The sequence below is a fragment of the Cynocephalus volans genome, chromosome 10, assembly GCF_027409185.1.
Source record: "Cynocephalus volans isolate mCynVol1 chromosome 10, mCynVol1.pri, whole genome shotgun sequence".
Classification (NCBI taxonomy): Eukaryota; Metazoa; Chordata; class Mammalia; order Dermoptera; family Cynocephalidae; genus Cynocephalus; species Cynocephalus volans.
In genome coordinates this window covers 31,492,129-31,514,882 of record NC_084469.1, presented here as the reverse complement: position 1 = coordinate 31,514,882, position 22,754 = coordinate 31,492,129, and the positions used below count along the sequence as shown (strand labels likewise).

General features: G+C 34.5%; 1 protein-coding gene across 1 annotated transcript in view; it reads left to right on the top strand.

The window, feature by feature from the left end:
• UBE2G1 (ubiquitin conjugating enzyme E2 G1) overlaps positions 1–22,754 on the top strand; it is a 97,536-nt gene that overhangs the window by 70,833 nt on the left and 3,949 nt on the right. Inside the window, exons 3-5 of the mRNA XM_063110971.1 lie at positions 4,442–4,539; positions 8,789–8,967; positions 13,382–13,505. Of these exons, the coding sequence (XP_062967041.1) occupies positions 4,442–4,539; positions 8,789–8,967; positions 13,382–13,468 (364 nt within the window). The 3' untranslated portion in view covers positions 13,469–13,505. The remainder of the gene's footprint in view (positions 1–4,441; positions 4,540–8,788; positions 8,968–13,381; positions 13,506–22,754) is intronic.

Here is a 22,754-nt window from a genome sequence, read left to right as displayed (position 1 = left end):
GGAGGGTATGAGTCTGTCGTTGGCATTGCTTAGAAATTGAGTGATCAGTGGCAGTGCTGTGTCATTTATCATGTAGTGCTTAAGAACATGGGCTTTGGGTACTGCCTTTGTTTAGCTTCCTAACTCTGTCACTGTTGTTAGTTGTGTGACTCAACAATTACTTAAATTTGGTCTTAGCAGTTTCTTTTTTTTTTTATTTTACTTTATGAGTATTCAGTGTAGTTGATCTTCGTGTCCCTTTACTAATTCCTCGTTTCCCACTTCTCTCTTCCCCGTCCCCTCCCATCAACATTATATTTGTTCACTTGTCTTAACAAATTCAAGGAATTGTTGTGATTGCTCTCTTCTCCCCTCCACCCCCGTTTATTTGTTTGTATATTTATTTATTTTTTAGCTCCCACAAATAAGTGAGAACATGTGGTATTTCTCTTTCTGTGCCTGGCTGATTTCACTTAATATAATTTTCTTTAAGTCTGCCCATGTTGCTGCGAATGGTAGTATTTCTTTTTTTTTTTTTTTATAGCAGAGTAATATTCCACTGTGTAGATGTACCACATTTTCCTTATTGCTGATGGACATTTGGGCTGGTTCCAACTCTTGGCTATTGTAAATAGCACTGCAATAAACATGGGACTGAGTACAGGTATCCCTATGACATGATGATTTCCATTCCTCTGGGTATATATCCAGCAGTGGAATAGCTGGATCATATGGTAGATCTGTCTGTTATTAGTAGACTCATTTCTACAGTAAAGCCCTATGCGTAGGAAATGTTCAGAATGTTCATGTTCTATTGCTTGTAATAGCCAGAAAATTGGAAGCAGTCAACTATCTTATCATAATAATGGATAAAATTGTGGAATGTGGCAGATAAAATAAATGAACTAGAGACAGGCACCAAAAGGGATATAGGTTAAAAGAATAATGAGCAAAATTTCAAAAGGCAGCATACAGTATACCATTTAAATAAAGTAAATATGGAAGAATGATAGGGTCTGATCCTCATAAGATTTTTATAATGTAATACAAAAACAGTATGGGAGGCCTCATGGAGGAAACTTGAGCTAAGCCTGGGTTTCTCGACCTTTTCAAATGTGAAACTGTTGGTTGCATACCTCTTTTTAACATCATGCTAGTAATTGTACTCTTAGTGTCTATGATGGAGAGGATATATGATGGAAGGAAAGGTACTTTTAACTTTGATTTTTTCCCGGCACAGTAGCATCTTTGTATATTTTGAAAAATAGTGAATATGTGATGTGTTGATGTTTAGTCTACAGTGCTATTGTACCCTGTGGTTTTTTGGATTCCTCTCTGCTAATTTGGCTGTTCACTGGAAGTGTGTACCTATATACAGTTTAGGTACTGCTGAGGTAGGCATTAAAAAAAAAAGGTGGAATTTCTACAGGTAAGGCGAAGGGTTCACAGATAGGAGAAAAACTATAAGAAGTAGTGTGGTTGGTTCAGGGTGAGTGAGGGCATTTCAGATAGCATGAAAATTGTGTAATTTAAATCTTTAATACAACTCTATAAAATTTAGTTGACTTTTTAAAGATTGAAACAATTTAGAGGGACTAAGGTTTTTTGTGATAGAGATTCTTTTTTTTTTTTTAAATGACCGGCAAGGGGATCTTAACCCTTGAGTTGGTGTTGTCAGCACCAGGCTCTCCCAAGTGAACTAACCGGCCATCCCTATGTAGGGATCTGAACCCGTGGCCTTGGTGTTATCAGCACCACACTCTCCCAAGTGAGCTACAGGCTGGCCCCTGTGATAGAGATTCTGATCAGCTATTATGAAGCTTTTCAGTACGTCTAATCAATCAAAACTAAGTGACGTGGGAAAGCTAACTTAATATTGTCAAGGAATAGCCTTACCAGTGGAAAAAAGTGCATAGGCTTTGTGGCAGCTGCTATGATGTCCTTTTACATAGATTCTTGGCTGTTTTCTGTATTTGTGACTTTTAATCTTTTTACCACAGCTCCTCATAACCAGAGATATTTTACAGTATGACCTGATTAGTGAATAAGAATATGTATTATATAGGTTATGTAACTGAAACAAGCTATTTGTGATATACTTGACATTTTTTCTTCTTTTTTTTTTGGAAAAAATTGGTTAGTGACTCACTAAATTACTTTTGCAGCCCCAGTTTGAAGAACTACTTCATGTAATTAATATATCTTAAGACTAGTTTTGGCACTAACTTACACAGTTGGGGTAACATAGGCTGAGACGATAAAGACTATTTCTTATCAGTGTAGTAGTACACTTTTCACAGCAGTTATTCCAGTCTCTATTTCCCTTGAGCCTTCATGTTTTTTCCCTTTAATAGAGGGCTTCATAAATTATGAAAAGCAAGGCCCTAAGGCAGTCATCAAATTGGTAATTTTTCTTTCTTTCTATTCTTGGTTATCTTACATTCAGTCTGTTTTTCTCCCTGTGGGAAAGGAAAAGATGTTTTTTTCTTTTTTAGGGTTAGGCCCTCTACTACCTTTGTTTTCTTTCTATTTCTATCTAATTTCTCAGTTATTCTTTAATCTATTGTAGTCTTTTTCTTATTGCTTTTACCAAAATTGTGTTTAAAAGTTCACTGACTTTCTGTACTCTTGAGTCCAGTGGCTTTCCTTAAGTATTTAGTATTAAATGATCTACTCTTTTTAAAACTTAATTTGTCCCCCTTCCCCTCTCTTGCTTTTATGGCCAGAAAAAGGTAATAAAAATTAATAGTTGTTTGTGGCTAAAAATTCATGTGCAAGGCATAAAGTAAAAGATCCCATAATCCTTTGCTCTAGAGTTAACCATTACTTCATATTGATGTTGTGTTTCCAGACTTTTTTTTATTTGTATACAAACATACCCCTATTTTTTTTTCTTAAAGACAAATGGCGTATTCTATAGATACTTGCTTTTTAAAATTTAACAACAGCTTGCTCATGTCATTCCATGACAATACTTATTACTGATATTTTTCTTGATACATATTTTCCTTCTACCACTAGAATGGTAAGCTCCGTGGTGATCTTTAATGCTCTGTTCTCTGTTACATCCTTTTACATAGAACAGTGCTTAGCACAACTAGGTAAATCAATGTATATTTGTTCAGTGAATGAAAACCATTTGATGAGCTGAGAATTCTGTTTCTCACTGATCTGAGATAGCCACAGTCATAAGACCCTGCTTTAATGGAGTGTATATTAAACAATAAAAGAATCAGATGTGAGAATTACTGTTGGTAGTAAAGAAATTAAAAGAAGTCAATGTGAGAGAAAGACCTGGGGCTAGTTTCGATTGATAGTCAAGTAAAATCTTTCTCTGAGATAACATGTAAGCTGAGTACTGAATGATGATCAGAAGACAAATGGAGAAGAGTATTTCAAATAGAGGAAACATTTAGTACCAAGGCCGCAAGACAGGAATTTATTAATTTTTGTTGCTTAAGGTTGACTTGATCTCTTTGGTTTTAGTTGTTAATGTATATACAACTCGTGTTGTTCTTTTGACAATGCTTCAAGAACAGTTTCTGATTAAATGGCAGTAATCTAAAACTGCCCTGTTCAATATAGCTGTCACTAGTCACATATGGCTATTAGAATTAAATAAAATAAGTAATTTAATTACTCAGTTGCACTGACAGCACTAATACAGAACATCTCCAGTGCTGCAGAATGTTCTCTTGGACAGTGCTACTCTGGAAAGTCACTCCTTGAGAGACTATATATATATATATATTTTTGTCCTTTTCGTGACCGGCACTCAGCCAGTGAGTGCACCAGCCAGTTCTATATAGGATCCAAACCCGCGGCGGGAGCGTCGCAGCGCTCCCAGCGCCGCACTCTACCAAGTGCGCCACGGGCTCCGCCTGAGAGACTATATTTTGTTCACAGCTATACTCCTAGTGTTTGACACGCAAATTTAAAAAATTTAAATATTTGTTGAAATGATGAAATGGATAACTGGATAGGTGAATGGAAGCAGCACATCTCTTCCCAGACAGGAACAACAAAATGTGCGTAAACTTTGAGATGAGAAAGAACTTGGTGTGTTTGAGTAAATGAAAGACTGGTTAGAACAGAGAGAAGAATGATAGTTTGAGATCAACATAGAGAAATTGGCAAGTTGAGCCCATTAGGCAATGTTAAACCTTGTGAATTTTGTTGTAAGTGCATTGGGAAGTGATGAAAAGTTTTGTAGCATAGCAGCAATGTAGTCTGAACTGGATGCCTTTTTAGCAAATGGTTTCTTTCACTTTACTGTCCTATCTTGAGTTTAATAAAATGGTAAGTATGACAGTTTATTCAACTGGATATTATTCATATACTTTATTTTTGTGGTAGTGCTAGCACCCTTGTTTTATATCTATTTTATTGAATGATTGCGTACTTATAAGCAGGAACTTACAGGCAAGAACTTGTTTTTGTTGTTGTCGTTTTTTTTTTTCAGTGAAGGTGGTGTTTTTAAGGCTCATCTCACTTTCCCAAAAGATTATCCCCTCCGGCCTCCTAAAATGAAATTTATTACAGAAATCTGGCACCCAAATGGTAAGTTTATCTAGTTTTACTTTTACATTTGCAAATATGATGGCCCGTCACTAAAGTTTTCAAAGCCAATAAGAAAGATGTAGTTCTCGATGAAATTGCTTTGGAATTTTTATATTAAGTTCATTGTGTTAATTATTGTGTTTTGTATTAAGTACATTTTGTTCATTGTGCACAAGGCCTTGTATTAGATTCTTTAAAAGAGGAACAGATCAAATAGAAAAAACTATTTTTTATTTATCTGCTTAGTTTTCAGCTCTATTTGATATGCTCAACGTTCCAAACTAGAAGCCAGAATGATAGCCAACATTAATAGAGCTCACATAATTGCGGACATAATTTTCAAGGTATTAGGTGACATATTGGCTGTTACAAAGAGCACAGAAATCATTAAACCTGGGTTTTTGATTTATATTTTCTCAGCTTTTAGACCATGGGGAACTCTTAACTTAGTATTCTTAGCTGTAAAAAAGGAATATCCCACCTATCTTATTGGATGACTGACTGATAGGATCAAATGAAATAACATACTGTATTTTTTATGCTTGGAAAGTGTCCAGTACTGCTGTGCATGAAATAATGACATTGACATTTTTACCCGAAGATGAGCTACCACTTAAAATCCCATTGTAAGCCAAAGTTTAGGGTAGATAGCTATGTTTTTACATAGTCTCCCTGAATGTTTGGCCTTATTTTGTATGATAGAGCTTGCAAGGATTTCTTTTCTAATTATTTGGACTATGTATAATCAGAATTTCCTTTTTAGGCTACTCTACTAATTTGCATTTTGCTTCTCATCATCCAGACTCTTTTGGTTGCAAGGAATAGAAACATACATATATTAGCTTAATCAAAAATCAGTGTCTTGTAATGGGTGAATGAATAAATTAAATAAGGATTTATCAGAAGGAACATAATAGAGCCCAAGGCTTGAAAAACAGATGTGGTATTATGAGGGATTGGAACTGGCAAGTGGAAAACTGCTGAGAACCAAGGGAGCTCTCACATTTCATTGTATCTAAAACAGCTGTAATCGTAAAAGAGACATAGTTATTTTTCATACCAGTAAGAAGGGGAAAATATCACTGACAATTAAATTGTGGTCGAATGCATTAGCGATCGTCCTGCATGATGTGAAGATGCATGAATTGGTGACATCAGTCTCTTGTTGCTCTGACATTTCTTTCATCTCTTTCTAGGCTTTTGGCAGTTTCTCCTGCCTTCATTTGAATTATTTCATGTGTGATAGGCAATCTTTTTGCACCTATTTCAAAAGAAGATATAACAAAGCTTCTGAATTTTGGCTTCACCGTAAATTAGCTGTGTAACTCTAGGCAAAGTCTCTTTGAGTTTTCATTTTTCTATTTGTGAAAATTAAATGAGAGAGTATATGTAAGGAAATACATGGAACTTCTTTTTTGGTAAGAAGGAAAACAATAGCCTAGTTAGTTAAGAGGACTACTGATGAAATAGTGTGTGTGTGTTTCTAAGGTTGAAGAGACTTTTTATTTTGTAGGTCATAAGGCAGAGATATAAGAGAGGGAAATAATGAAGACTTGATTTGAGAGGGAAGATAATTTGTGAAGAAAGGCTACCCGAGGAGGCAATGGGGTGGGGGGCCAGGGAGGGCAGGCGTAGAAAAAGTTAGATGTAGGAAGGAGTGAAAAGTCATTATGAAATAGGAGTGGGAGAAAGACCTGGGTATGTGAGTGCTAGGCACTGGAGGTAGGTACAAAGATGAATAATCAATTATGATCCTTTTCTATAAAGATGTCGTGGTCAATGTGTGGGAGGGACACACATGTAAATAGTTGATAGTGATATAGGAATCAGTGTGTTTTGACAGCATGGGAAGAGGGAGTCAGAAGCCAGTTTCCAGTGAGCTAAAGGAATACCCAAGTAGTGAGTAAATAGAGAGGATGAGGGTAAACCAGCTTTTCATAATTTTGATGCATGGCCTAAAGAGAAAGGAGATAGCTAGGAAGATATACATTGTTCAAGTAGTTTAGTTTTAAGAAGGAAGAGGTGTGTTTTCTTTTCTGTAATTGATGCTGAGATCATTGGCTAGGTATTTAAGTGAAAAACTATTTAATTTTGTTTATACCAAACAGCAAAGTAAATTAAAACTCTAAATGGAATTAAAAGTTACAAGTGATTTTTTAAAAAATAGTAGCAAATATCACTTATTTGGTGTATGTTAGTGATAAGAACTTTCTAGTTTCAGAAGTAATGAACATTGAAAGACTAAAAAAATGAGAATACAGAGAAATGGCAACCACATGCAATATAGGATTCTCAGGTGGATTTTGTATCAGAAAATAAAGCCAGCTCCAAAGAACATTGAAATGAAAGATAAAACAGGCAAAAATTACATGGTGAACATGAAGAAGGATTTTGTCAGGAAGAAACTAAACATTAAGTATATAACCGGCTTAAAGGATAAGAACAAATATTTCACAAAAGAGGAAATGCATAAAGTTTATATATATAAGAAATTCTACAAAAACATTTAGAAAAATGAACTAAACCAGATGTTATGTATGAAATTTAAACAGTATCAATAAAGAAAAATCTTAATCCTGAATGAGGAGACAATGAAATTGTCACCTCATATTGCTGTTTAAATTGTAATAATCCTTTAAAAATGTAATTTGGTAATAGGTTTTGAGCCTAAAAACCTTCTCATTCTATAGAAAATTAAACTGTATATTTAAAATGAAATGACACAAGAAGGTAAAAAATGTAAAGGCCCTAGATTAATAATAAATTAATACAACAAAATTTTAAAGGGAAAGTAGATCTTAAATCAATTCCCTCTGATATATATATAATTCTACAAACATACAATATGCTTTCCAAGAAAATGACTTAGAAAAAAATCTGTTTTATGTAATAAGCAAGGAAAACATTGTAAATAATACTTTAAAATTTTTATGCTGAACTTTGTAGCATTGTTATAAGTTTTGATGTTATTTATGTAAATAGATTTTAGTTAATATATTTTACTGGTGGGTGGGGATGAGTTGGGAAGAAGAACCTTAATTAGAGAAAAGCTCACTTATAAAACATTGAGAATTGCTGTTCTCACATGTATGGTGTGTGCCTGGCACATAGTAGGTTAGACTCAATGTAGTTACCCTAGAGATGAAATACCAGGTGCTTCAAGAAGTTAGTGGAGAAATGGAATTAAAAGATAGTATGAATCTTTGCATGAACTTTTTGAAGTACCTCAATAGACATAAATATTGCCACTTGTTACTTATGGAATTTGGATATTTGGTTGAAGAAATTTTTTACACCAAGGAATTTTAAACTTCTTTCTATTTTAAAATTTCCCCAAAATTGTTTTGAGGAAATTTTACAATTTTTTTTTTTTCTTACAGTGGGAAAATATTACCGTAAAAGATTAGTTTCATTAATGGCAAGTATTTATATGATATATAAATGAATTTGTGGATTAGGACTTCAACTTTTAGTTTTGGTCAATAATAATATTTTATTTTACTTTTTGTTGAACCACTTCAAAGTAAGATACAGTTATGCCAACATGTTTCCTAAAAATTACTCAAGTGACTATTACTTGTGACTTACATTTAAGATGTATTTATAGAATGTTGAATGTTGTATATGTTGATGATGAATTTTTACTGGCAATATGACATGTTTCTTTATGTATATTTGAATACGCTTCTCTCTGGAAATATAATTTTGCCTTCACATGATTTTAATAGTATATTATGATATTACTTCTAATTTTTTAAAGAAAAATCTCTAGACCTTTAACTATTGCCAATTTAAATCAGTAAGCTAGTGGTGAAACTAGGAAGCCATTACGTAGAAACTCAGTATCTGGTATTTTGCATCCAGTATTCTCTGCAAATGAGGAACATATCCAGTAGTTGCCGTTTGTTCATTTGCATTGTATTTACTTCGTGCAAGTAAATGCTAAGCACCATCTACATGCTAGATATGTTAAAGTTTACACAAATGAAAAAGATGGCTTACATTCCTATTAAGTTTGTCAAGCGGATCCTGTGTATTTGGTAAAATCTATAGTCTTCCTAAAAGGTTGGAAGATTCCATTTTGGAAATTAACTTTTGTATATATGTAATGTTTTATACAGGTACTAGGTGAATCAGGATCACATTTGTAATAGATATTTTATGTATAACCAAATTAGTGATCTGTTAGCGACAAGATATATATGCATTGTCAATATTTTAACAAGACTCTTATTCTCTAATTTGGCAGTTGATAAAAATGGTGATGTGTGCATTTCTATTCTTCATGAGCCTGGGGAAGATAAATATGGTTATGAAAAGCCAGAGGAACGCTGGCTTCCTATCCACACTGTGGAAACTATCATGATTAGTGTCATTTCTATGCTGGCAGACCCTAATGGAGACTCACCTGCTAATGTTGATGCTGCGGTAAGGTGGTCATGCGCCTGCGTGCCACGCCCCTATCCCCCCCTAAAACTCGACTGGAACTACAGTATTTATATAGGTCTATTCGTATGTGCATGTATCCATATTTCTTATTTAGTTTTTGACAAAAATTGTATATGTTTGGTTAGTATATATCAAAGTAATTTTCAAGAGTACAATACATTGTTATTAATTATAGTCGCCATGTTGTTCAATAGGTATTTTGAACTTACTCATTATTGGAGCCAAAATATTAATAGCTACAATAATCTGTTAAGGGATACAGAATATAAAAAGATGTAAATTGTGAAATCGAAGTTTGAAAAGTCTACAGAAAATTGAATCAGTTAAATGAATACCCTTAGACACTTTGTCTAGATTCACCAGTTGTGATTTTACAGCCTTTTTTCCTTTTAGTTAAACCGTTTGATAGTAGTTTATAGATATCATAACCCTCTACTCCTAAAAATACTTAAGTATGCAGTCCCAGGAACAAGAGTAGGCATATACAAGTCTATCACTGAAATAATACTATTATTGAATGTACATACACAGCCCATATTCACATTGGACAGTATTGTCCAATATTGCTATAAGCTGTACCCTCTCCTCGAAACAGGTTTTTGGAGGATGGCAGGGGCTGGCTGGTAGATCCAGGGATGAGCCCCAGACCTCAGTGTTTTCAGCACCATGGTCTAACCAAATGAGCCAACCAGCCCAGCCCTACATTGTATTTTGTATTCAAATTTTATTAGTTTCCTTTGATCTAAAGTAGTTCCAAATTCCTTAGCCTTCTTTCTTTGAAAAGCCTTTTGTTTGAATTCTTATTCTTGGAACCTTTGTTAGTATATATCAAAGCTTTTTTGGGGGTTAATAAAAATTTGGATGGAATCTTATATGTAGAATGAGATTATATAGATAACGCCTTTTGAAATTTATGGCTTTGAATTCTTTAGTTTAGTGATAGAATTGAACTAAGTCTGGCAGAAACCACTTTAACTTTCTATTTAATCAAGTATCAGTCGGAGCAATATTAATAGGCAATAAGGGAGAAGAGGTGATAGCTGCTTTATATAAAAATTCTAGGGAATCATTTTGAGAATGAACTAATTAATGTTTCATTTGGTGCATGCTCAACTGTCAGCACTTTTTAATAAAATCAAAACTGACAAGTTGCCTTTTAATCCTAAAGGATAAATTAATAACAAATAATTGAGACTATGAATATGCAAAAATTGTTAACTCTTCAAAACAACTGAGTTGTGAAACAGATTCTTGATGCTAAACATTTTCTTGATTGTAGAAATAGGCTTTAATATAAAGTTGAAGGATGCAAACATGAGTTCTAGTCTGAATACCATAAATTGTGCAAAACCTATTCCATTATTTTTCTTAAAACCCACTGATTCCTCTAATTTAACCAGTTAGTTGTCTCATATTAAACCATAACTTTCTTATAAACAGTTTTGTTTACTTTTATTTGGTTTTTCCTCTAGCATTCTATACCTTTGATCATACTTTAATTTTTTTTGTTTGTTTCTTTTCCTGACCTCTCAATCAATAGTACCTATTCCAGGAAACCCCCAATTTTCTTAGAGATCTCTCTGCTGGATCCCTGCGTCTTTTGGCTCCAAACTAGGTTGACTCTCAGCCTGCTGCTTAGCTGCCTTCCTTGGATTCCCCCTTCACTGTTCTGCTGGATTGGGCCTTCTGTTTCCTAGATCCCATTGCTTTTTTTGGTTGACTTCCTCCTTTTGCCTAGATACTTCATCCTAGAGTAATAATTTCTTAGGATATGTGGGAATTAAATCCTGAGTCCTTTAAATTCTTAGGATATGTGGGAATTAAATCCTGAAAAATACCTGATTCAAGGTATTTTAATCCTTCCTTATACTTAGCTGATACTTTGTATATATAATTCTAGGGGAAAAAAATCAAATTTACACAAAATTTATCTGTTAGCCTTTATTATTGCTGATGAGAAAGTTGATGCTAGGCTGATCTCCCCCCGCCCCCACTTCTCTTTAGGTTCTTTATTCTTTGTCTCCTGAAATTTCACAGTTATGTGAGCTCTTTTAAATTTTCCATCTCTGTAGTTGATGTGTATCATCCGAGTTTGAAGACTTCGGCTTTGGGAAATTTTCCTTTTTAATTATTTTGGGAATTTCTTACTGTTTAATATTCTCCCCTTTTTAAAAAACTTGTTTTAGTTATTATCCAGATTGATCCCCCATATTTTATCTTTTTCACCCAAAATGGTGTCAGTTTTGAATTTTCTAGTGAATTTTCATTTTAGCAGCATTGCTTTTAATTTTAAATAACTTTTTGTTTTCTTCATTAATTACTTTTTTTCGTGGAACTTATCACTGTTTAATTAATTTGAATGTTTAGATTTTTAAAAGTGGCTTTCTGAAGTCTCTTTCTCTGAGGTTAATTTTTCTTTTGTATGTCTTTTGTATTTTGAAGTCTACTTAAGAATTGTGTAGGCTTTCTACACTACTGCCATTTATGATTAAGAAAAGATGGTCTGGGAAAGCAGAATGGAACTGTGTGTGTGTTGGGGTATTGGGTATAGTATTTATTTCACTCAAGGTTGTGAGGATAAGCTAGATATTAAACTGTAGGTGAGGATTAGGGGAAGAGGGTGTCTTTTAATTCCAAAATGGAGTAATTACTTATGGCACAAATACCCATATTGGCAGCCCTAATTCTAATACTCTTCAGTATATTTATATGAAATCTCTATATTAGCATTATTATTTTTAGGAAGGTGTTAAAATTTTGGATATAGATGGTGGTGGGGAAATGGATTGTATAGACTTTTAATTATTCTATTTTCAGCCCACCTTCTTACTCAGTCTTTTCTCAGCTTTGCCATTTTCAAATCTTAGCTTCTTTAGGGTTCTGCTGCTTTTTCTTTTCTTTTTTTTTTATTTGGTAGCTGGCCTGTACATAGGGTTCTATTTACTAGGTCCTTCACTCCTTTGTTTTGGTTCCATTGAGACTTCTCTAGGCTGCTACCCGTTCTCCACTGCATGTTTTAATACTCTTCCATCTGCTTGTGGTCTTCCAGAAATCTCCCCTCCTCCCCAATATTGGATGGCTTTCGTGCCATTTTCTTTGATATTGAGAGTTTATTGCCTTAAAAATAAATTTCAATATGATCATTTTAATAGGTTTTCAGGAGAACAAAGTGATAAACATGTATACTTTTTGCTGTACACATGGAATTCATAGCCATTTCCCTTTGACTGGAATTGTCCTTTTCTTCCTTTTACTTAAAAATGAAAAATGAGGTAATGATAGACATTACAACATTTTACCCATAAATTCTTTAGCAGACACCTAAAAGAGCAAGACATTTCTGTATAACAGTATCATTATTATACCTAACCAAATTTATTGTAATTCCTGAATATGATGGTACTTTAAAAAGTTGTGGGAAAATTGTATTATCTTTTAATTCTACTTTTGTACAAACTTTTTGAAGGACTCTCATATTCAGATGTCCAAATTACACTCAATATTTCCCCAATTGTCTCCTAAAATGTTCAAAACTTTTTTCCCCAGACCTGGTGATGACTGAAAGACTTTCCTGATCCTCTGGCCTAGATTAGTTCCCTTCCTCCATAGTTCTATAATAATCTCTGTACATATCAGCATTATACTTTCTCTCACAGTTTATGTAATGATTGGTTTATTGGTGTGACTTCCTTTGAGGACAAAAAATTGTGTTTTGAATCTCTTCCTTTGCAAGTGTGAGGGTTGACGATTTAGTCTTTGCCATCCCTACATGGATTGTATTAAAAAAAGAGAGAGAGAGAAAGAAAGAAAGAAAAAGACTGGACATTTTTGTGAGAATTTCTTGCTATTTCATGCTAGGTAAAATCAGGTCTGTTCTCATATGAAACTGCTGGTGCTGTTTTGTGTTCCATTATTACGTGCCTGGCAGTGATGGTGATACTGTCCTCTGTTTTCTCCTACACTAGAAATAGTACTCAGTGTCTTCTCAATATGATGTATTTCACCTACCTTATGAGAGACGGTTTTGTTTACTTTATTTTCTGGTTGTTCCCAATAGGAAGAGTTGGTAATCATTCAGATAGTCTGAATGTCTTATTTGTAAATGTAGCTTTTTTTTTCAGTGTAATACAACACTGTAAATATCCTTTTTTGGCTTTTCCTTTTTAGAAGAGGATTTTTCCTGAAGAGGTAGTTCACAAAGATTTCTGCTTATATATCCCAGCAGAGTGCCTTGCAGAAGTAATTTTTGACTTGCTTTTCTATTTTATCAACTTTTTAAACATTTTCAAAGTGCACAAATTACCAAACGATTACATTCAAGATTAAACTAGGTATTTGAGATTATATGATGGAGTTTGCATAAAATCACTTGATATTACTTTTGTACCTACAGAAAGAATGGAGGGAAGACAGAAATGGAGAATTTAAAAGGAAGGTGGCCCGCTGTGTAAGAAAAAGCCAAGAGACTGCTTTTGAGTGACATTTATTTAGCAGCTAGTAATTTCACTTATTTCAGGGTAAGTTCATTAAAAAAAAGAAAGAAATCATTCTACTTTTTTGCTGTCTTGTAAATGCCACGTAATTTTTTTGAAATTGTGTGATTTGAGTATTTGAATTGTTTGTTTTCATTGGCTTCATTTTTTTAGTACTATTATCCAGTAGTCTCCTTGTTCTCAAGGCTACAGCATAATCTGCTTCTTTTTCTTTTAGTGAATTCAGCTGTTTTTAACTAGATAATTCTGTATTAAAATAGTTAGTATGGTGACAGTCTATTTCTTTTCATTGATGATAAAAATTTCTAATGGTAAAGTACTTAGTTTAGTTTCTTTTGTTTTACCTTTTGATCTACCATGCTGACCACTGCTGGGCACTGATGTTTCTTACACCTTTTTATGCTGTATTGTATATGGTAAAGGGTAACTTAAATTTTTGTTTTCTACTTTTTGTTTGTTTTCTACTTTTTTTTAAAAGAAAGATCATATTTCATGTGATCTTTATATGCCAAGATCATTAAACATTTACCTTTTTTTAAAAGTTGATCTTTTATCTCCTTGGTCTTTACTGATAGGGCCAGTGGGAAAAATTTTCCTTTTATTGTATAACATTTGTCCACAAATTTTATTTTAGTTTTAGCAAGGAGTCACAAATGGAAGGTACCCATCTGACTTAGGGGAGGACATAATGTAGAGGAATTGGCCACATGTGTGTTATTTGGTCTTTAAAAAAAAAAAAAAAATTTAAATATCGAAGTGATAAAAACTATGAAATGTAGCATCTAAAAGTGCATGGCACATTCCTGTATCCACCACTTGTTTTAAGAAAATGAACATAGCTGTTATCTTATATCCATTGTAGTACCCTCCTCTTTTCCATCCCTTTCTCGTATTCCTATTTCTGGGTTTACCATTGCTTTTCTTCATAGTTTTTGTACCAAGTTTGCATTCCTAAACAGATGTATTACATGTTTTTGAACTGAACAAGAGTACTTCAGAAAGTTCATGGAAAAATGGAATTACAAGATAGTATGAGTGCTGATCTGTTTGTTCAGTTGGTCAGAGTGTGGTGCTGATAACAGCAAGGTTCAGGGTTCGAGCCCTGTACTATAGCCAGCCGCAAAAATCCAAAACCAAAGAAAACCAAACCAAATAAAAGATAATACAAATCTTTTCTTGAATTTTTTGAAGACCCTCGCATATATGTGAAATTATAATGGATGTATTTTTTTGTGACTTTTATTGCTCAACATTATATTCTTCAAAATTGATCTGTGTTTTCACTGTTGTGTAATATTTCATTAGATAAATTACTTCTGTACACTTTTATTCTCATGGCAGTCATTTTCTGATTTGGAGTGGTGTTGTTTTTTCTTTTGTTTTTGCAGTTATAGAGTGTGGCCATCCTTCTTTCCTGTTTCACACGTACTATGAGAGTTTCTCTAAGGTGTATACTTAAGGGTGGAATTGTTGAATTAAGGGTACATGCACATCACCAGCTTGTTTTCCAAAGTGTTACATGCATCTATTTATACTTCTGTTGGCAAGGATAAGGATTACATTTGCTCCTTATCCTCTCAAACATGTATTATCAGACACCTGAAAAAATTTTAATCTACATGTTATAAAATGATAGGTTATGGTAGACTTAATGTGTATTGCCCTAGTTACCAATTGGATTGCATACTGTTTCATATGCTTAACATTGAAATTTCCTCTGTGAAATACCTGTTGAAGTTTTTGGAGTATTTTTTTTAGGTTGTTGATTTGTATGCTTGTCTTTATGGTATCTTTGGATGAACAAAGATTCTTAATCTTAATGCAGTTCAATTTGTTAATCCTTTTCTTAACGGATTTTACTTTTTGTTTCTTAGTTAATAAGTCCTTCTCTTTGTTGCCATCAAAAAGCTTAGTGCTCAAGGGTTCATTCGGATCCCCTTACTGGCCAGTGGCTTCCCCCCGCACCTCTCCCAAAAGCTACTGTTTATATTATCTTCTGATAGTTTTGCCTTTCATATCTATGTTGAATCCACTAGATTTAAGTTTTGTGTATGGTATGAGATAGAGGTTGAACTTCATCTCCCTCAGTCCCCCCGATGTATAACTGTTGACTACACCATTCATTGACAAGTTCTTCCTTTCACCACATGTACAATACCAGTTATGTCATAAAATCACATTTCCAGGTATGAGTTGATCTGTTTTTGGCTTTTCAATTTTTCATTGGTTGGCTTGTCTGTCCCTGAACCAGAATCATCATACTGTCCTAATTTTTGCTACTTTTATGATCAAATATATCAAATGCAAAGGTGTTTATATCTATCCTGTTTGTTTTTGTTCTATTTTTGTTTAGTAATCATGTTCTTATGTCATTATAATTCTGTGATATCTCCCTCACATATAGTCAGTGGCCCTTGCATGTGGTGTTTTTCCTTTTTTTGACTCTTGCCACCACTTTAGACTATGTTCTTATTACTAGACCCTTTCCTAAGTCTCCTGGTATTGAACATGCTCCACACATGCTAGTCTTCAGAAAGCTCAGCTCATTGTATTGGTTCTTTTATGGGTATTATACTCACTTAAGAACAAGAAAGCCATCATGGCTTGTTGTCCTTACCCTTACCTGTTTTTCAGTCAGAAAAGAGCTTGGTGACAACAAAGAAGTGAAGAGGAATAAAGTATCCATATTGAAGCCTAAACTTATTTATAATTTGACATTGTAAACAGTACTTTATAAATTTAGGAAATAACCAAGTGTTTTATTACATTTACCTTGTTAATATATTGAAAATTAATTAAATAATACTAATGAAGTGTTGAAAACAAATATCTGCTTTACTAGTGGGATGAGTTACTTTATGTTTGAACCATCAAATATATGAAAGGGTCTTTAAAAAGTTCCTGGAAAGATCATATTATCCTTTAATTCCATTTTTCCGTGAACCTTCTGAAGTATACTCATTTAGATCTTTAAAGTTTCGTTATCAAGATTAGTCCACTTATCACAAAGGTACAGGCTGAAAATAATGTTGAACCAAAATACTTCATTTTTTAGAACAGGTTTATTGAAAAACAGTATAGTATACTGCTAATGGTGAACCTAAATAATAACTTATAATTAAAGAGTAAGTAAGCAATAATTGGAAATCTTGACTAAGCATAGGTTATCACTGTTCACACATTAATAACAAAGCATGGTTCTTAAAAGTTACAAGTACTCCAGATATATTACACCGTTGCAAAGGATGTGGGAGCTGGAGTTCTTGATAGAACAGTCTTAAGTGAAATTAATACAATAATTTTATTTTATTTTTTTTTTATTTTTTTATTTTTTTTTCTTTTTCGTGACCGGCACTCAGCCAGTGAGTGTACCGGCCATTCCTATATAGGATCCGAACCCGCGGCCGCTGGGAGCGTCGCCGCGCTCCCAGCGCAGCACCCTCCCGAGTGCGCCACAGGCTCGGCCCAATATAATAATTTTATTGAAAGTATTTGAGTACCAACTGTGGGCCAGTTCCCATATCAAGGGTCTGGAATGTTTGTCTTCTCCTCCTTTTGTCACTTGTTGAGATAAGGTCCATTTCAAATTTCATTTCTTTCATGAAGCAATTGTTCTTTGCCCCCAAACAAAACCTTCCCTTTCTGAAGCACTGGAGCACTTATAGTCTACCTTTTAGTTGTTTATGAACTTGTCTGTCTTACTCCTCTCATTATATACGATATGATCCGATTGGGAAATAAAAGCCTCAATGAGTACCTAACCCAGTCATCAGTTTGGGTTGAACTATAAAGTAAAATCACTTGAAAATTTTATTAAAAGCATTATCATACCAAACTAATATCTTCTAAGAATAAGTCTGTATTTTACTCATCCACCTGATGCACAGAGTATTGTGTGCTACAGGGAATCAAGTGTTTGAGTAAATGAGTCAGTCTTCCTTTTATTGAGGTGAATATCATTGTCATTACATAATTTTTTGTATTTAGGCTGTATACCGAGGAAACCATTTGCTTTGAATACAGCCTTGAAGGAAACTGTATTAGATCTTTACTGCTATGTAATAAATTACCTAAAACTTATTGGCTTTAAACTACATTTATCATCTCATGGTTTCCATGAGCAAGGGACTTGGGTGCCATTTAGTTGAGTTTTCTTGGCCCTAGGTCCCTCACAGAGCTGCCGTCAAGGTGTTGGCTGGCACTGCAGTCATCTTAAGGCTCAACTGGGGTTGGGTCTGCCTCCAAGCTCACTTAAGTTAGGAGTGGGCAGGATTCAATTCCACACTGGCTGGTATCCTCCCTCAGTTATTTGTTATGTGGGCCTCTCCATAGGTCAGCTCACACCATGGCCGTTGGCTTCATCAGCGGGAACAAATGAGAGGATAAGAGAGGTTTGAGCTAGGTGTGGTGGCTATTATGGTCTTCTGCCCAGAGAGAAGTAGTCATACCCCAAGCTGCTGGGAATGTTGCCTATTGATAAAGCATAGCTGAGTTCCTCTTTAGGAATTGCCCTCAGCTAAAAGCAATGACTTCCCCAGACTGTTCCCTCTTCCTGGTGGTCACCTGCATTCAGTGATTGGTTGATTAGGGGTGGAGTTGGGTGGTACAAAGTCTTGAATGACTGGCCCTCTTTTCTCAGTTTGGGAGTTCTCTAAAAGGCCATTCCAATGTAGGATCAACTGAGGCCTCTGTTTCAGCTGCCTCCTGTTCATCTTCTGCCTAAGGCTGCTTTCCTCACTCTTGTTTTTAAGAGCACTTCCCAGTAAACCTCATATAAGCATATCTCTGTTTCCTAAGGAACCTGACCCAGGATACTAGGCATTGTGTGACCCAGCACAGTAAGAAAGAAGACAGTTTGCCTTACCTAGTTGCAGATGTGGTGTGTGAACTCAGAGTCATCTCTCACAAATAAGAGTATATATGGCTGCATATATATGATTTCCGTTCTTCCAAAGCAGCCATATTCTCTTCATTTCTTATTTGGGACCACATTTGGAATAGTGATTATCTAACGGGACTACATCCTTGATCAGTATTCAGATCATTTAAGGATTGGTCTCCACATTTCCTTAAAACAAAGGTTCTTGAAATGTTGAGCCTTTCTTATTACCTGTGTTCCAGTAATATGAAAAGGAAAAGTGAAAACTCTACCCAATATGAAAAACTATCAGAATAAAAAATAATGGAGAATATCAAGGTAAAGGATTAATTAGACAACTCTAAAAGATCATAGCATAAAAGGAAAAACATTTGATAAATTTGACTACTTCAAACTGAAAGCTTAAGTATTATGACAAGACAAAATAAAGACAAGTGCCAAAATGGGAAAAGATTGCTCTATACCTAATATTCATGATTTCTATCCAGAATATACAACCAGCTTCTACAAATCAGTAAGAAAATATCAGCATAAAAGAGATTGATAGGAATAGAAAATAAATAAAAGAAGGCTAATTGTTATGCATGTGAAAAGTAACTGCATTTGTAATCAGAAATATAAGCTACGGGGAGATGATATCAAGTCCATTAGATTGTCAAAAATTAAAATGTCCAAGAAACCAAAGTGTTTATAAGGATTTGGAAAAATAGTGCACTTCAAATACTGGCATAAACAAAATCGTTCTATCAGCATTGGAGAACGATATGGCAATATCAAGTCAATTTGAAAACACATATCGTGTGATTTAGGTGTATATAAGTTAGAAAAACTCTAGCATGTGTATAGAGAGACATATACAAGGATATTGCTTACAACATCTTATAATTTTAAAAGGCCCATCAGTAGAATTTATAAATTGTGATTGATACAATGGAATATTATCCAGCGGCTGAAATGTGTAATACAGATGTAGAGTTATATACAACCAATATATAACAACATAGTTAAATCTCAGAAACACAGTCTTGAGTAGGAAGAGCAATTCACAAAACAAACAAACAAAAAAACAGAGTAGGATGCCATTTATGTAAACTAAAAAATAAAACCCTCTGTATTATTCTTCATAGTTACCTGGTAGAATTAAAGTTTTAAAAAACAGGGATTCAAAGAAATACATAATATTCATAGAATTTGTAATAGTGCTTACCTTTAGGGTGGAAGAAAGGTACTGGGAAACAAAAGGGGGTGGCTTTACCATTTTTGTTTTTATAGCTGTCAGTCCTCAGGCATGTTAACATTTGCCTCATCTTATCTTTCCACAGGAGGAAAAAAAAAAAAACTACTAAGGACACTAGAAACTGCCCTTTTATTACATTTAAATGTTTAATTAAGTCTTGATTCTTAATCTCTGTAGCATTTGACACTACTGATTATCTCTCCTGGAAATATCTCTTACCCATAAATACCATATTTCTATCTGGTTCCTTCTAAGTCTGATTGCTACCTTTAGTTTCTTTGCCTACCTCCTCGTTGTTGTTCTCTTTCTCTCCTCATTCCCCTCCCCACCCCCAATTGCAGGAACAAAGCAGGCATTACAAAAATTTGGAATACAGGAACTTCTGTATATAAGGAAAAGTAAATCTCTTTCCCATCTTAGCCTCCCAGCTCTGCTGGCAGAAGTAACCACTGATAATAGTTTAATCTTTCAGAAATCGAACCCTCCCCCAACACACACAGGTACATGCATGAATGTGTAATATATGTCTATGTATATAATGTAAGCGTAAACATACCATCCATTTTGGACTTTATATTTAACATTGTCTTAAGATTTTGCTAGCTCAGTAATTTATATCTGCTGCCTTTTTGACAATTGCATATTATTAAGGATTAAGATTTATTTTTTGAAATGAGAGGTAACACCAAGAACAGGTGATGATGAGCTCATTTCAATTCTTGTTAATGAGTATTTGTTAATCAGCTACCAATTGCAAAGGAGCTATTCCCTTGGGGAGAAGAAGGTATGTAGAATACCACAGATACATTATCCTGGCCAACAAAGAGCTCTTTGTCCAGCCAGGTAGACTAGGCATAAACAGAAGTAAGTCTAAACCATGTTAAGAGCTCCAGTGGGAATAGAAGCAGAGCTTGGCTTTGAGGAGTCAGCACACAAGTAAATTTTGAATGGCAGGGACAGAGGTTAGAAGTAGGGCTGCTAGTGACATTGGATGTCCCCAGAGTAGAAATGAACATCCATGTGGTGTGGAGAATGCTATTTACTAGGGTCAAGGACAACATCATGGACAATTTCCACATTTAGGGGACAGGAGGAAGAGACAGACAGGGCTTTGAGTTCCTTGGAACACTTGATCTAAATAAGGATGTAATAGTAATAGGTGGTCTCTTCTCTGCTTCCTTTGGCACAACCCTAGACCCCCACCATATTCAAAGCACACATTAATATAATAAATGCTCTGAAAAGTCCAACTGTTAAATGACACTTTTTAAACTTGAACCCATTATGGACTGGCTTGCTCACAAGGAGGAGATCTAGGAAAGTGAGGTCTTACAGACCTCAGAAGGAAGAGGGTGTGGGTGGTTATGATAGAAGAAGAAGAGTTTGGAGGAGAAAAAAATCAGTGAATTGGTGAAGGGGGGGATGGATGGAGAGTATACTGGGTGGCAGTGTAGGATGAATTGGAGCTTTTGGAAGCATTTTATGAAGGGTAATGAGGAAAACTTCCTTGATATTAGCTGTTTTCCTCATGTATTGCTTTAACTTGAGATTATTGGAGCACTTACCTCTGAGTGAGGAATTTTATTATTTACTGTTTTCTTTAATATCAAAAGTAGTTTCTACTTGGGAGTACACTTGTCTCCTTTGTATTTTTTAGGTCTTTTAAAAAGTTAAGGTTGCATAACCACATAGAAAATTAATGACTTGATTCTAGTTTTAGAAATGAATAGAACAGGGCTGGCTGGTGAGTGTGGTGTTACAACATCAAGGACAAGTGTTTTGATCCTCAAACTGGCCAGCTGCCAGAAAAAAAAAAGAGAAAGAAATGGAGCAAGACACTTAAGTGCTTTGGAGGTAAACCATTTCCAGATTTTTAGATTAAAAAGCAGTAATAATTAAGAGATGGTTTGAGGCAAGCAACATCTGTAATTGATATAATTTCAATATTGAAACAGGTATTTTTTAAGTTAGAAATGGGATATGCTTTAAAATGTAAATGACTGTCTCAGGTCAGCACCATTTATTTAGAGTGTCTTGCAGGTAATTCAGTTTTCACATTTATCTTTCTAAAGAAAAGAATGACAGACTTACTTTTTCTGTACTGAAGCTTTTTTCTCCATTTAGAATAGATTGTATTCAAAGGAGGAGGAATAGATTTTACGTTTTCTGCTGAAGAGGCAGATGCTATTTGAAGCTGACTCTTCACTATTAAAAGGCTCTGTTTCCCGGTTTTAGGTGTTTAGTGACTTTCAGCAGTCAGTCTTCTCTGGGTATTTTTCTTTAAAACCTCACACAGAAACAGTTTGTAAATGATTCCTTTGGGGCTCTGAAATTGCTCATCGTTTATATTGTAGGGGAATGATTACTAAATGTCCAAACTCTATACCCAGTTCTCCTTCAGCCCTGAGAGATTTATTGGCCAGGGATTAATTTCGGTGTTGTATGCTCTTTGGAAGAATATTCAAGTAATGTTACCTAAAAGTTAGAATACATATTCTATAACATTGTCTCTTGATTTTCAGTGTATGTCTTTAGGTTTTCTAATAAAAAATATGTATGCACAAAAATGTATCTGTATGTAAACAGTTAGAACCTGGTTCTGGTGAAGGTAATATATTCATATTTGGTGTATTTCAGGCTTTGTTAGGGGCCATTTAGATTAATTGGTATAATTCTTTTGGAAAGAAAAAGTAGAGCAGTAGCTCTACCCATCAGAATCTATCCTAAGGAGGTAGTCTAAATTGTGGAAATAGTGACATGCAGTCACAGATTGGTTTACAGCTTTTTTCCTCCCTATAACACAGCTTTGGTGTAGTTGATTTTGGGTGATTGTAAGATTGATAAATTCACTCTGGGCTGCTTTTTCCTTTTTTTTTTTTTTTTTTGTTTGTTTGTTTTTTTGGATGCAAGGCTTTTAGAAGACACACTGAACTTTGAACACGTCTGGTATCAGTTAAATTTTGCTGTAACTCTTAAGTACATTTAAATGACTTCTCTGTCAGGAGTTTAAAATTATATCCCTTGAATTCCCAGTCGTGTTCTTTTTGAGTTCTTTTGCCCAAACTTATGCTTGGCAGCACATACAGGTCTCTGAGTTCCTTGGAACACTTGATCTAAAGATGTAATAGTAATAGGTGGTCTCTTCTCTGCTGCCCTC